Below are 14,572 nucleotides of genomic sequence, written 5' to 3' on the forward strand. Positions count from 1 at the left end.
GCGGGTTCTCTGCTCAGCAGGGAGCCTGCTTCCTCCTCTCTCTCTCTCTCTCTCTCTGCCTGCCTCTCTGCCTACTTGTGATCTCTGCCTGTCAAATAAATAAATAAAATCTTAAAAAAAAAAAAAAGATCCCGACTTGAAGATTAGCTGATATAAAGAAGAAAGTAGAATGCCCAGGAGAGGTACCTGCTGTCTCTAATGTCCAAATAACAATCCTTATTTTCAGTAGGGAGAGAGAGGAGGTAAAAAAAAACATAGTTTTTCTTTTATTGCTGGAGGAATTGAGTATTGTGAATCTACTGGACTTAGTCCCAAGAAACTCGACTTGATGAGCAAGCCTCTGAATTTTATTGAGGGTTCATCAACACTTGTTCATGGAGGTGTGCTGACATTGTGGTCGGGACCTTTGAGACAGACTTTTAGCTTGCCAGTCAGCAGGACATCAGTATAGTATAAACTTCAGACCTCACAAGATAGAGACACTCATGTTAAACCTGACCAGCTGCTGGTGCCATCTGTCAGGGGGTTTCTTACAGTAGCTCTTCTCTACCTGTGGCTCTTTCCATTTGGGACAATCCAGTTCTGATACCTACAGAATTGGGCAGTGTAAATGCCATAGCAGTTCCTGCTGTACATTCAGATTTAGCAACAACAGTATGTACTGTCAGCTTCCACCTGCAGGGTTAAGACAGGCTCCCTTTCCTGTTGTGAACCTTGCCCAAACTCCATGGGTTGAATGGAAGGTCTTCTTTTCCCCATGGTAGAATGGTGAGTTGTCCTGAATCTAACAGAGCCATGAAAGTTTGAGTCTCTCCCATTCCTGGGTTTCCCTCTGCATCCTTGGATTGGGTATATGGTGTCTTCACTATACCCTTGGGGACAGGGAGACCTTGGCTCTACCCCTAGTTATCTTCCTCCAAGCAGATGAAGTCAAGGTATGGGGGGGGGGGGGGGGGAGACAGAGAGAGAAAGGGACTCCATGCCAGTAAGCAAGGCATATTTACTTTTGATTTCAAGCAGATGAGAGCTGCATGTGGTTTGACTAAGCAAATTTCAAGTGTTTTCGGCCCATCAAAAGCCCTCTGTTGGCCAGCAAGATCATCATTACTGATGCCGTCTATTTCCTTTTGGGGAATCCCTTGATTCAGCTGCCTTGTCCACATTGCTTTTATTTTATTTTAATTTTTATTTATTTTTTTAAAAAGATTTTTATTTATTTATTTATTTGACAGACACAGATCACAAGTAGACAAGAGAGGCAGGCAGAGAGAGGAAGAAGCAGGCTCCCTGCCGAGCAGAGAACCCGGTGCGGGGCTCGATCCCAGGATCCCGGGATCATGACCTGAGCCGAAGGCAGAGTCTTTAACCCACTGAGCCACCCAGGCGCCCCTCCACATTGCTTTTAAATTGGGGCCATAAGATTTTTTTAAGATGTATTTATTTATTTGAGAGAAGGAACACAAGCACACGAGCAAGGGGAGGGGCAGAGGGAAAGGGAGAGAATGTTGACAGAGTCCCGTCTGAGTGTGGAGCCCAGCATGGGGCTCCATCTTAGGACTCTGAGATCATAACCTGAGTGGAAATCAAGAGGTAGTTGCTTAACCCACTATGCCACCCAGGGACCCTGTGGCCATAAGATTTACATGCCTTTTGGCAGACTCAGATGACTTACACACTGGTGGCTTTTTAAAAAAGAGTGTACCTTTGCTGCCCTTTTGTCACGATAACAACTCTTATGTTTTTACCTAGTTTAACATTAAGGTTGGGATTTTCAGGAGGCCTGATCACAAGAATTTATATTGTTTTGGATTCTTTCCTCATTCTCTAGTGACTCCTCTTCATCAGCATTATAAACCCAATTGGCAAGAAGATTTACTAGTCAGTGCCTCACCACAGGAGTTTGTCTCAAAGAAATCTCCCCAAGAGCACTGTAGCACCCTTGTGACAGCCAGGACAGTACTGCGGGGGGAAAAACTCCCGAGACCTTTTACAGTCCTCCACGTAGATACAAGGAGGACAAGACAACACTGCAGGAGAGGCTGAGCCCTGTGATGGCCCAGGTTGCCATTCTTCTTGATCTTTCTTCTTTTTTTTTTAAAGATTTTATTTATTTGACAGAGCACAACCAAGGGAAGCGGTAGGGGGCCTGTTGTGGGGCTCAATCCCAGAACCCTGGGATTGTGATCTCAGCTGAAGACAGAGGCTTAACCAACTGAGCCACCCAGGCCCACGCCCCCTCATCTTTCACGTGGACTAGGCGAAGTTCTAATGACTCATTTCTGTTAGTAGCAGTTGCAAGTGTCCCTCCTGTAACCCTTAGTTTTGGTAACTTATTTGTAATGGGGCAGGGCCTTCTGTCTCTACCCCTGCCCCCCCGTGAATCTCAGTTGTTTTGATGAGTTAGACTTAAGGCTGACCACCAGACTGGCAGGGAAGTCCTCCCCTCAACCCTGGGAGAGTTTGCAACACCAGGGAACTGTTCTAGCAGCTGTCCTGGAACTTACTGCCAGCTACTAATCCTGCAACTTCCAGTTTTTCCTCATTATAGGTGTTTCAGTTTTCTGAGGCTGCCATAACAAAGTACCATAAACTGGGACCCAAAAATGTCTTGTCTCACAGTTCTGGAGGCTAGAAATCCTAAATTACAGTGTTAGCTGGGCATTGCTGCCTCAGAAGCCTCTAGGGGAGGATCCTTCCTTGCCTCTCCCACCTTTTGCCAGCCCCAGGTGTTCCTTGGCTTGTGGCAGCATGACTCCAATTTTGGCCTCCATCGTCATTCACATTGCTGTCTTCTGTCTCTCTCCTGTTGTGTGCGTGTGTCCAAATGTACCTATTCTTATAAAGACAGAGCTGTATTAGAGTAGGCCTCACTCTGATGACCAATTTTCTTAACTTAGTTACATGTTCAAAGACTGATATCCAAATAAGGTTACATTCACAGGTGTTAGGGGTCAAGACTTCAGCATATCTTTGAAGGACACAGTTTAACTCCTACAGTAGGCAGTTAAGTGGAAGACCATGCATTGCCTAGTTGACCATACAGTTTGGTCAGCATTTTTGCTGCCAGCTCCAGTGGACTTCCTCACATCCTATTATTTGTTTTGTGGGGCCTCATCCTTTGTCCTCCAGAAAACCTTGTCTTTTTTGGCATCCTGTCCTTGTTGCCAAAACCTGGCAAGGAGTGTGGCAGATCTGAGATGTTTACCCTATTTGAAGGCAACAAGTTATCCTTCATAGTTTCACGGATGCTGATAAAAGATATTTGTTAAGTCAGAAAGATTTTACTTTTTGCACAGTAAGGAGCACAAGTTTTATATTTGTGCCAGTTTTCCCTTCTCCCCCAGAGGGGTGACATAGAGTGGCCCAGGTGAATGCAGTGCGTCTAGTTGGTTTACATCACAGCTGAAGCATCTCCAGAGTAGGAATCCCACATCTTAGATGATGGACTGCAAGCAAAGCTGCCCAACTGTTGCCCAGAGGGAGCCATACTCTCTGTCTTTCCAGATTGCTGGCTGTACTGCAGACAGCCTTGAAGAGAATGCCGAAGAAGAGCTGTCAGTGCAGGAGATGTGCAGGAACATGAGACTCATGGATAATTGTCTCCCAGTAGTTGTCTTCTCTTATTTAGGGTATTGGATTGTGAGAAAACTTTTTATACTGTCTGTACAGACCTTTGACAGATAAATGTGTGCACGTGTTTTGTCCAGGTCTGTGGCTTGATTTTTGTTTTGTTTTGTTTTGTTTGCAGCCTACCGTTTTGTTAACTTTTTTTTTTTTTTGGTCAGAGAGAGTGAGCACAGGCAGACATAGTGGCAGGCAGAGGCAGAGGGAGAAGCAGGCTTCCTGCTGAGCAAGGAGCCCGATGTTGGACTCGATCCTAGGACGCTGGGATTATGACCTGAGCCAAAGGCAGCAGCTCAACCAACTGAGCCACTCAGGTGTCCCCGTTTTGTTAACTATTTCAAAGGACAAAGGACAAAAATCTATCAATTTTTGCCATTAGGTCTTCTGCTTTTTGCGTACTATTTAAGAAATCTTTCAGTAACCCAATTTTACAAAGATTTTCTCCTGCCTTTCTCTTGACATTTTAGTTCTTACGTTAAAGTTTGTTATCCATTTTGAAATAATTTGAGTGTGTGATTGAAGAGTGATAGTTGAAGTTTATTTTCTCCATGTAAAGACCAGTTGTTCCAGCACCACTGTTAAAAGTTCTTTCCTCCATTAAATGACCTTGGAACCTTTATTTTTCAAAAATCAATTGAACAAGTGGGTCTGTTTCTGGACTTGACTCTGTTCCATTATCTTCATGTCTGTCACCAGTATTGTGTCTTAACTTATTGTAGCTTCACAGTAAGTCTTGAAATTAGGTTATATAAGTCTTCCGATTTTGTTTTTTGCCTCTCCGTATAAACTTTTCTATGAACTTATCAATTTCTTCCCAGAGCCTGCTAGGATTTCCATTGACCTTACGGATTTTTAAATCCATACATTATGTGTTTCAGGAACAAAGAAAACTCCGCTCCATTAGAGGAAAATACCACAGGAAAAAGTGAGGCAAAAAAAAGAAAGATTGCAGAAACTTCAAATGTTATCACTGAATCATTGCCCTCTGCAGAATCAGAACCTGTTGAAATTGAGGTGGAGATTGCCGAAGGCACAATCGAAGTGGAAGATGAAGGCATCGAAACGTTGGAGGAAGTGGCTTCTGCCAAGCAGTCCATAAAGTACATTCAGAGCACAGGGTCCTCTGATGATTCCGCCCTGGCACTGTTGGCAGATATTACCAGCAAGTACCGGCAAGGTGATAGAAAAGGGCAGATAAAAGAAGAAGATGGTTGTGCATCTGACCCCACAAGCAAACAGGTAGAAGGTATTGAAATTGTGGAACTTCAGCTGTCACATGTGAAGGACTTGTTCCATTGTGAGAAATGTAACCGTTCATTTAAATTGTTTTACCATTTTAAGGAACACATGAAATCACACTCCACTGAGAGTTTCAAGTGTGAAATATGCAATAAAAGGTATCTTCGGGAGAGCGCATGGAAACAGCACCTCAACTGTTACCACCTCGAAGAAGGTGGAGTCAGTAAGAAGCAAAGAACTGGGAAAAAAATTCACATATGTCAATACTGTGAGAAACAGTTTGACCACTTTGGACATTTTAAAGAGCATCTTCGAAAACATACAGGTAACTAGCAAATCCTTATGTTAAAAGTGCATATTTCCACATTCACTGCAAGTCTGAGCGTCTAATTCTTTTTTTTATTTTAATAACAGCAGCCATCTCCTGTATTTTCTAATAAGCAGGCTGAGCTCACATTGTTCTTCTGATACTAGTTTATTGAAATAGTCCTACTTTAAAAGCAAAAATCATAACAATTTTGGAAAGTAGTTGTTACTCTTAACGCCTTGCCAATTTTTGTATTTTTAAAGAAATACACAAAGCAGTTTGTGATTATTTACTAAGGATCATAAATTATGAAGTCCTAATTATATGGAATCTTCACTGTTACTGTTTTTTACATTTCCCGTCTCTCGTTTATACATTACATAGATCTGTACACTTAGGAACAATCCCTGGCATGTTTATACCTTTGTGTACATTTGGTCACCTGTACCAAGGTGGTAGCTAGGTAGGCAGTATATGTTCATCTTCCCACACCTCTTCAGGAGCACCCAGTGTCAGGACTGATGGGCAGCCAGGAGATGAGAAAGGTAAAGTCTTTTACTTCCCTCCTCCTGGAAGCCCTCTCAGGCATGCAGAAGCAATCCCAGGGATGCCCACTGTGGGCCTCTGGTCCTTAGAGTTCTGCATCCATCCCCTATGCCTCTTTTCCCCTCCTTCAGAGTTTCTGTCTTTCCACCTCTCAAGCATTCTTTGTTAAGTCTCCTGTGTCACACACAGGAGCTACTAGCTATGACTTGAATCGTGTGTGGGGGGAGAGCAGTGGATATGGTGTGCTAAGTGTCAGACTCTAGATATTTGTCCCCAAGTTCTGTGTGGTGGCTAAAGCTGTTTAGACTGTTTAATACAGTGAATACAACATAGGTATTCCATACCATTCAGAGTCTTTGTCTTTGCTGGAGTTTGGAAAATTTCGAAGAAATTTTGTCCTAGATCCTTTGCTGTCCTTAGTTCCTCTCTGCATACTGCTTGAAATTGAGGAAAGAGATAGATTCAGATAAATGTGGTATGGTATCCCTCACTTTAAATGCTTGGTATCAATACTCAGGGACTGAATAAATGTCAGTATCAATATTCAGTGGTTACATGAAACAGAATCTCATACTTAAGTCTTCATATGGATTTAAAAAGCTTCCGGATACTAGTTTGCGTAACTAATAGGCATTTATCTTTTGGGAAAATGCTATCTGATTTTCAATCATAAAGGAATATTTATATTAGGAATTATATATTTAGAAACTGCCTGTAGTAATAGTTTTTGGTCCTTAAATACCCATCTGTTTTAATGTAACTTAGTTTTGTAAAACACTTGCTATACCAGCAGCACATTAAATTAGTAAATAAATGTTACTTGGTAACTAGTATCCTTTGATAAGGGCTTTCAGTATCCCAACAGGTATCAGTCACCTTTATCTTCTAGTAATGTAAAAGTAGAAGCAATTTTCTCTTTACCCAAAACATTACCTGGAGACTTACCTATTGAAAAACAGGCAACACAGGGGCGCCTGGGTGGCTCAGTGGGTTAAACCTCTGCCTTCGGCTCAGGTCATGATCCCAGGGTCCTGGGATTGAGCCCCACCTCCGGCTCTCTGCTCAGCAGGGGGCCTGCTTCCCTCTCTCTCTGCCTGCCTCTCTGTCTACTTGTGATCTCTGTCTGTCAAATCAACAAATAAAATCTTTTAAAAAAAAAAAAAAAAGAAAAACAGGCAACACAGATTATTTTAGAAGTTTTAAAATATGCTTTCCACATCCTATCCTTTGTATTTTGGATTAAACAGCAGAATGTAGAGCTAAAGCGTATTATGTTGTATGTCTTTATCTTTATAATTATGTGAGATAACTAAAGTAGTTGTTACAAAATATAGAACTAGATGTCCATTGGGAAAACAGTTCAACACATAAAGCAAGCTGAACTTTTGTTGGCATTTAACCTCAATTAACTGTACTAGTAATGAGTAACAAGATAGTTGCAGATATGATCAGTGACTTGAATTCAAGAGGAGCATAAGTAAATAGTTGTAAATTGTGCTTATGTTAATAAAGAATGGATCATTTCTTGCTTATAGCAATCCCAGTGTAAAGATAAGGAAACAATCCCATTCCTGTTTCCTATCCTCAAAATATACATAAATCCCCCTCAGTTTCATATTTTGCATACTTTTATTAGTTTAGTGGTTTGGTTTTTTCAGTAGTCTTAAAGCATACAATATGGTCTATAGCTTGATTTGCAAAAAAAAAATTTTTTTAAAGATTTTATTTATTTATTTGACCTCAAGAGAGATACAGTGAGAGCAGGAACACAAGCTGCGGGAGTGGGAGGAAAAAAAGCAGGCTTCCTGCTTAATGGAGACGCTTAATGACTGAGTCATCCAGGTGCCCCTGATTTGCAAAGTTTTGGTGGTTACTTGTCTTCTGAATTATTTTGTTTCCATTTGGAAAATAGTAATGCCAACCTACTTGGTCATGGAGATAAATGTTAGAGTCCCTGCCTTCAAAGAGCTTACCCTTATGTTGGGGGAGACAAGCAGACAGCGTTACACGTGACAGGCTAAGGGCTGGTAGAAGGCAGCACGCTGTCTTATGGGAATGCCTGCCTGGGCTGTTTGTTTATGATGGATGAGACAGGGTTGGTTTCCTGGAGCATTCACCCTGTAATGACTCCCAAAGGAAAAGGAGTTAGCCAGGAGATGGGCATTCCAGGCACAAGAAATGAAGCATGCACAGGTACAGAGGAAAGAGAGCCGTGTATTTGGAGCACTGCTGATAGGTTATTACAGCTGGAGGATTGGGTCCAAGTGAAGGAATGACAGGAGATGTAGCTGGAAGAGTTAGGAAGGCTGACCAGGTGGCACACACTTAGGCATCGTGGACAAAGGCAGGGGAGAAAAAGTGATGGAAGATGAAGCCAAGATCATATAGTTATTTTCATAAATGCCGTAAATGAATTTGGATTTTATCTTGAAAGACTGAGTCATTTAAAGAAGTTTAAACCAGGATTAGATTTTATGTTTGAGAGTGATGACTTGACAGGATAGATTGGAGTGGGGTTAAACCTTCAAGGTGTAAGCTGTTGGAACGTTTAATCAAAAATGAAGAGTGGAGTAAAGGCAGTGATAGTGGAAGAGGGTTAGAGATGTGAATAACATTAAGTAGGCAGAATCAACAGGATTTGGTGACCAGTGAAATATGGGAATAAATCCCAGCTTTCTGGTTTGGGTGCCTTACAGGATTGGAGGTTAATTAACTTAGAAAAATACAGAAGGGTAAGCACTTTAGGGTGGGCGGTACCAGACATATTGATGGATTTCCTGTGGAACACCTAGTATGAGAGAGAACCTGAAGAAGAGAACCATGTCTTCAAATGTTACCTGTTTCCCAGAGAGGACATATGGAATTATAGAAAGAATGTGGGTCTGGAAATCAGAATTAGATTCCAGCTCTAGTTCTGACATTTGCCAGAATGATGAACTTGACTGATCACTTTATCTTTGGGCCTCTTTCCTCATCTGTGTAAATATGGGTAATGATACCTACTTTACAGGGAAATGGCAAGTAAAATAATACGGTAAAAGCACTTTGAAGACTGTGCTGTCTACACATCTAAAACAGAATTAATCTGTTGATATTTCTAGATTTTATTGGACTTACTAATTTTTAAAATAGCAAAAGCTCAAATGGCAAAAGCTGAAATGATGTACAATGATGAGTAGAGAGAGATTTAGTAGATCTCTCCAGAAGCAACTACTGCCATCATTTTCTTATTTATCTTTCCTTGTCTGTTCTTTGCATTTTTGAGTCACCACAGATGAACACACAAGTTTTTTGGGGAAAATAAATAGAGACATGTAGTACAGTGTCATGACATTTCTCTCAAACTCTTTAAATGAAAATGCAGGAATCTATACTTGTTTTGTTCTCCCCGCCACGCCACCCCCCTCCCCTGCCCGTGGCTGCCTGGTGTTTCAGTGCATGGGTGTGCTGTGATTTACCTATGTTGATACACATTTCGATTGTTGCTAGTCTTTTGCTATTATAGACTATGCTGTAATAGGCATACTTGTGCTTATATCTTTCTGTATGTGTCCAGTAGCAGAATTGCCAAGTCAAAGAATATATACATTTTAAATTTTGGTATATGTCATGAAATTATCCTTTAAAGAAGCTATACCAACTTATATTTATAGCGAAAAATTATACACTATTAAAATCACAAAACTTAACTTTTTTATTGAGCAGTATCTCCCAATATTTGACAAGTTGAAAAGGAGTTTGTGGACCAACACTAATTCTAGACTCTAAGGTCTAATTTTTTTTCATCTCATGAACATTATACAAAGAATAAACTATAATTTTTTTTGGTCAGGGAAAAAGCACAGGGATGCCTGGGTGGCTCAGTCAGTTGAATGGCTGCCTTCAGCTCAGGTTGTAATCCCAGTGCCCTGGGATCATGTCCCGCATCAGGCTTCTTGCTTGTTGGGGAGCCTGCTTCTCCCTCTTTCTGTCGTTCCCCCTACTTGTGTGTGCACTCTCTCTCTGGCAAATAAAATCTTAAAGAAAAAACACAACTCAAAATTACTTAACTAGTGTGGAGGTCACAACTAGGACCTCATCACTGGGGCCTGTTCTCTGCAAGCATCATGCTCTCCCTTGAAACCTTCTTCACTTACTTGGAGTCTACTTCAGTTAGCCTGCTAGTCCTTCCACATCCCTCTCCACCTAGCTTATTGCCCCAATTTCTGCCTATCTTACCTTGTCCTCCTTGTATACAGCTTGAATCACTTTTTCTTGCATGCTAAGCATAATTCCCTTGGTTTTTCAACCCACTTGCTCTAAAAAACCCTTAAAAAAATCCTGGAATTATTGCAGTCATTTGACAATCTCACCTCCTCACTGAGGACTTCTGGAAAAAAATCATATCAGACCTTAAATTAGGCCTTTTGGTTCCTGATGTGTATTTTTCTGCCTCAGCAGATGACGTATATGTGTCATCTATCAAAACTGTCCATTCTCTTTACTTCCAAGCCTTTTTGGGAAGAACTTCTGTACTATTTTCATTGACTTGCTTCTCATTCCATGGTAATCTGGCTTCTAACCCCACCATCGTATCACTCAACACTGTTCTCACTTGAGTTAGTACAGTCCCTTGTTGTTGTCCTATCTGACATCTCTGTTCAGTTTGACACTGTTTACTGGCCTCATCTTCCTGAAGTTTCTTAATTTCCCTCAGTGTTCTTTCTTCTGCTTCTGGCTCTTCTGATTCTGTTACCTGCTGCTCATTTACCTGTGTTTTAACTTGGTATTTCATTGAGTTCTGTCCTTGATTCTTTTATCACACAACACATCCGAGGTTTTTATTACCACCTAAAGTAACTCCTAATCTGTGTATCAGTCCACCCTCTATTTGGATTCAGATTAGTCCATATATAGCTGTTACCAGACTATTCCACTTTGAGTACCTTCAAATCAACAGCGAAACGATAATCTTTCCTAACACGCTGCACTCCAAACCTACTTGGATTTCTGTGTTTTTTATTGTGGTTGGTATTCTAAGCCAGAGATCTGGGAGTCGTTACTGATATGTTTCCTCCTTACTCTTCACCCACCATCTTATTTTATAATTCTATGCTTCTGCCTAGAATAAACTTCCTCCTTCTCTTCTTCATTTCAGGCACAATACTCCTTCTTTTGTGCTGCTGCAGTACATTTTCCATTGCCCTTTTTTCTGAAACAGGCCTTCTCTGATACATCTCAGGTGCTCATTTCTATGTATTTACCTTCATAAAACACTATGGCCTGTGATACAGAGTTTTTAAAAAGGAGAATTTATTTATCTTCATCACCTAGCACAGGGTCTGGCACATAGTAAGTGCTCAAAAAACACTTGTGGGTGCATTTCCCAAAAAGAGAGATTGATCTTGGTTTTAACCTAAGGAAAGATATACAGCTTTTTAAAAACAGCAAAAACATGAAACAACTCAGATCCAAATTTTATTTCTTCCTCAAAGCACAAATACAATTATAACACAAATACAACAGTTATAAGCACAAATACAACTATTTTCACCTCTTGAAGAGTCTTTTGGATGTGGTGGAAACATCTGAATTACAAATTCAGATCTTCTTTCAAGAAGGTTCTATTAGAATTAACCAAAAAGAAAAAAAATTATTTGTTTTTTCTTTTTTTCTTCATTTGTCAATATAATTTTTTTCTATTGTAATAGGTGAAAAACCTTTTGAATGTCCAAATTGTCATGAACGATTTGCTAGAAATAGCACCCTCAAATGTCATCTGACTGCATGCCAGACTGGAGTAGGGGCAAAAAAGGGAAGAAAGAAGCTTTATGAATGTCAGGTATGTGTGGGTGTATTCTCTCCTTAGCAAAGGAATGGTCTTTGTTCTAAATCATTAAAAGTAAAGGGTATCAGAGTGTAGAGTAAAAGTATAGGACTGATAGTTTGGAAAGAATGAGAGTAAAGAGCATCACTGTCTTCACTTTAGAATGAAGATTGGGGTGTTGTTTTTTTTTACTCAACCCAAGATGACACCAATGTCAATAAAATTATGTCCTAAATAATAGATAATCTGAAACTGTGGTTATTCTTAACCATTGAGCAATTATTAGAATTTGGGAATGAGGCAGTGGGGGCTGACAAGCTGTGATCAGCTCTTCCATGATTAGTGTGTATATAACCCAAATAATGTAATTGTTCTTATTGTAATGATATTGTGGGAGAAATTATAGTATTGGTACTTTATAGTCATTGGATTTATATGACATTTAAGCAATGAAGGCAGTGTTAAAATGTTTCCCAAAGTGTATTTCAGTTGTTAGCTACATCAGCTAAAAGATCCAATAAAGAAAACAGTTATGAAATCTTAGACCACATTGTATCATATTTTTCAGAAAAATTCAAATTTTTCCTTAAAGAGAATAAATACATTCAGGTTTTCTTCAGCTTGAATATTAGTATTGTTAAAACCATATGTTTGGTTATTTCAGGTCTGTAACAGTGTGTTTAACAGCTGGGACCAGTTCAAAGATCATTTGGTAATACACACTGGAGATAAACCCAACCATTGTACTTTATGTGACCTGTGGTTTATGCAAGGAAATGAATTAAGGAGGCATCTCAGTGATACTCACAATATCTCAGAGCGTCTAGTAACTGAAGAAGTTCTTTCAGTAGAAACACGTGTGCAGACTGAACCTGTGACATCAATGACTATTATAGAACAAGTTGGGAAGGTGCATGTGTTACCATTGCTTCAGGTTCAGGTGGATTCAGCACAAGTGACTGTGGAACAGGTCCATCCTGATCTGCTCCAGGACAGCCAAGTGCATGATTCACATATGAGCGATCTTCCAGAGCAGGTCCAGGTGAGTTATCTAGAAGTGGGTCGAATTCAGACTGAAGAAGGTACTGAAGTACACGTGGAGGAGCTGCACGTCGAGCGGGTAAATCAGATGCCAGTAGAAGTACAGACTGAACTTCTAGAAGCCGACTTGGATCAAGTGACCCCTGAAATCATGAACCAGGAGGAGAGAGAGTCCACCCAAGCAGATTGTGCTGAGGCTGCCAGGGAAGATCACGAAGATGCTGATGGTTTAGAGACCAAATCAACAGTGGATTCCCAAGCTGAAAGGGCAGGGAATGAGAACAGAACACCTATGCCTGTTTTAGAATGAAATAACAAATGAATATATTTTTAAATTTATGTTTTGGGTTTTTGAACTGATGTTGGGCAGTGTGACTGTCCTTGGGCTAACAGACAAGTGGACCAAAGTTAAAGTCTTTCCTGTTGTGAACTGTTTCTGTTGAAGCAGATTTCCCCCCACTTAATGCCACAGAGGAGATATCTTTCCCATAAGTGAATGGGAAGCTTTGAGAAGTGTTATTTCTGGAAACTTAAATGGATTATATTCTTACTATATAGTTGGGTACGAATGTATCTATTTTCATTGTGATGAGGGTTCTCCCTTCTCTCTTTCCCAGGTCACGTCCTTTCTCAGATTTTTTCCATGTTGTAAAATCAAACGTAAAATCATTAGAATACAAATTTATGTATTCTAATGCATGTTAGAAAATTGAATATATAGGAAACACAAGGCTGCATGAAGAAAAGTACATTGTTACTGTGCAGTTAAATTTTTGGCTTCTGGCTTGCTTTAGTTTGAACAACCTTCTTGTCTTTACTGATAGTCACGGATGTCATCTGCAACAGGAACAGAGTCGTGGTGGCAAAATTTCTAGAATGTAAAAAACAAAAAAACCACACCCATGTGCCTTTTCAAAACCAACAAAACTTCTATAAAGTGTCTCTGGTTCTTTCAAAGTTTGTGTTGTAAGGAGCAATGTAGGTGATGCTGTAGTAGTTTTATGTTTTTGCTTATAATGGCAACTACCAATTCTTTTTCTTGGTAACTTAAGTTAGGTTGGGAAGTTTCATTTAATGGCAACTGAAGGGCCATTTCCAATTGGGAAAATTCATTTATATCTGTGGTAAACTTTTTTTTTTTTTTTTGATGAAAAGTTGCACTAATATTTTACCACCAGATGAAAAAAAGATGAGCATCATTTAAAAATTAATGTATTTAAAATAAAGTACAGAGAAAAACATGTATATAATATATCAGGCTTTGTTTTGAATGAATCTTTTCCCCCCGATCCTTAATGTAAAGATCTTGTGCTATAACTTTTAAAGCCATACAAATAAGAGTGCTAAACTGTGGACTTAAAAGTAGGTGTGTAAATATTTTTAATCAGTATTACTTGGAAAATAAAATATAACAACCACATAAAATAAACCAATATGCTATTTTCTTTACCTGTTTAATATTGGGAGATACTTACATTTTTAAAGTAAAGCTTAAAATTATGTGTTCATGACTCTTTTTTTTTTCCCCCTTTTGGTTACAAGTGTAGAGGTTGATTTGTGGTCAGAGATCTTACTTGTATTAACATTACTGATACTTGAACTAATATAATTCTCAATATGTACCTCTAATCCCTAAAAATCAATTCAAAAGAATGGAAGAAGGCAGAGGTTGGCATTTGCAGTTCTAACATAAAAGGACACAACAGCCAATGGAATTTTCTAAATATAGCCTATTTTTAATATACTTTTCGCACTTACTACTAGTATGGTAATTTACTACTAGTATGGTAATTTATTTTATTTTTTAGATTTTTATTTATTTATTTGACAGGCAGAGATCACAGACAGGCAGAGAGACAGACAGAGAGAGAAGGAGGAGAAGCAGGCTCCCTGCTGAGCAGAGAGCCAGATGTGGGGCTCGATCCCAGGACCCTGGGATCATGACCCAAGCCAAAGGCAGAGGCTTTAACCCACTGAGCCACCCACGCACCCCCTAGTATGGTAATTTA

The 14,572-nt window shown here is 39.8% G+C and overlaps 1 protein-coding gene across 5 annotated transcripts in view; it reads left to right on the plus strand.

The window, feature by feature from the left end:
* ZNF131 (zinc finger protein 131) overlaps positions 1 to 14,063 on the plus strand; it is a 30,848-nt gene extending 16,785 nt beyond the window's left edge. For 3 of the 5 annotated variants that reach the window (XM_059417073.1, XM_059417072.1, XM_059417074.1), the window contains 3 exons: positions 4,503 to 5,188; positions 11,407 to 11,537; positions 12,187 to 14,063. In XM_059417073.1, coding sequence (XP_059273056.1) covers positions 4,503 to 5,188; positions 11,407 to 11,537; positions 12,187 to 12,873 — 1,504 coding nt within the window. In that variant the 3' untranslated portion in view covers positions 12,874 to 14,063. Of the gene's footprint in view, positions 1 to 4,502; positions 5,189 to 11,406; positions 11,538 to 12,186 lie in introns of those variants that run through there. The other 2 variants (XM_059417075.1, XM_059417078.1) reach the window with 2 other exon arrangements.
* The last annotated feature ends 509 nt before the right edge of the window (positions 14,064 to 14,572 follow it).

The sequence above is a fragment of the Mustela nigripes genome, chromosome 12 (assembly GCF_022355385.1).
Source record: "Mustela nigripes isolate SB6536 chromosome 12, MUSNIG.SB6536, whole genome shotgun sequence".
NCBI classification, from domain to species: Eukaryota; Metazoa; Chordata; class Mammalia; order Carnivora; family Mustelidae; genus Mustela; species Mustela nigripes.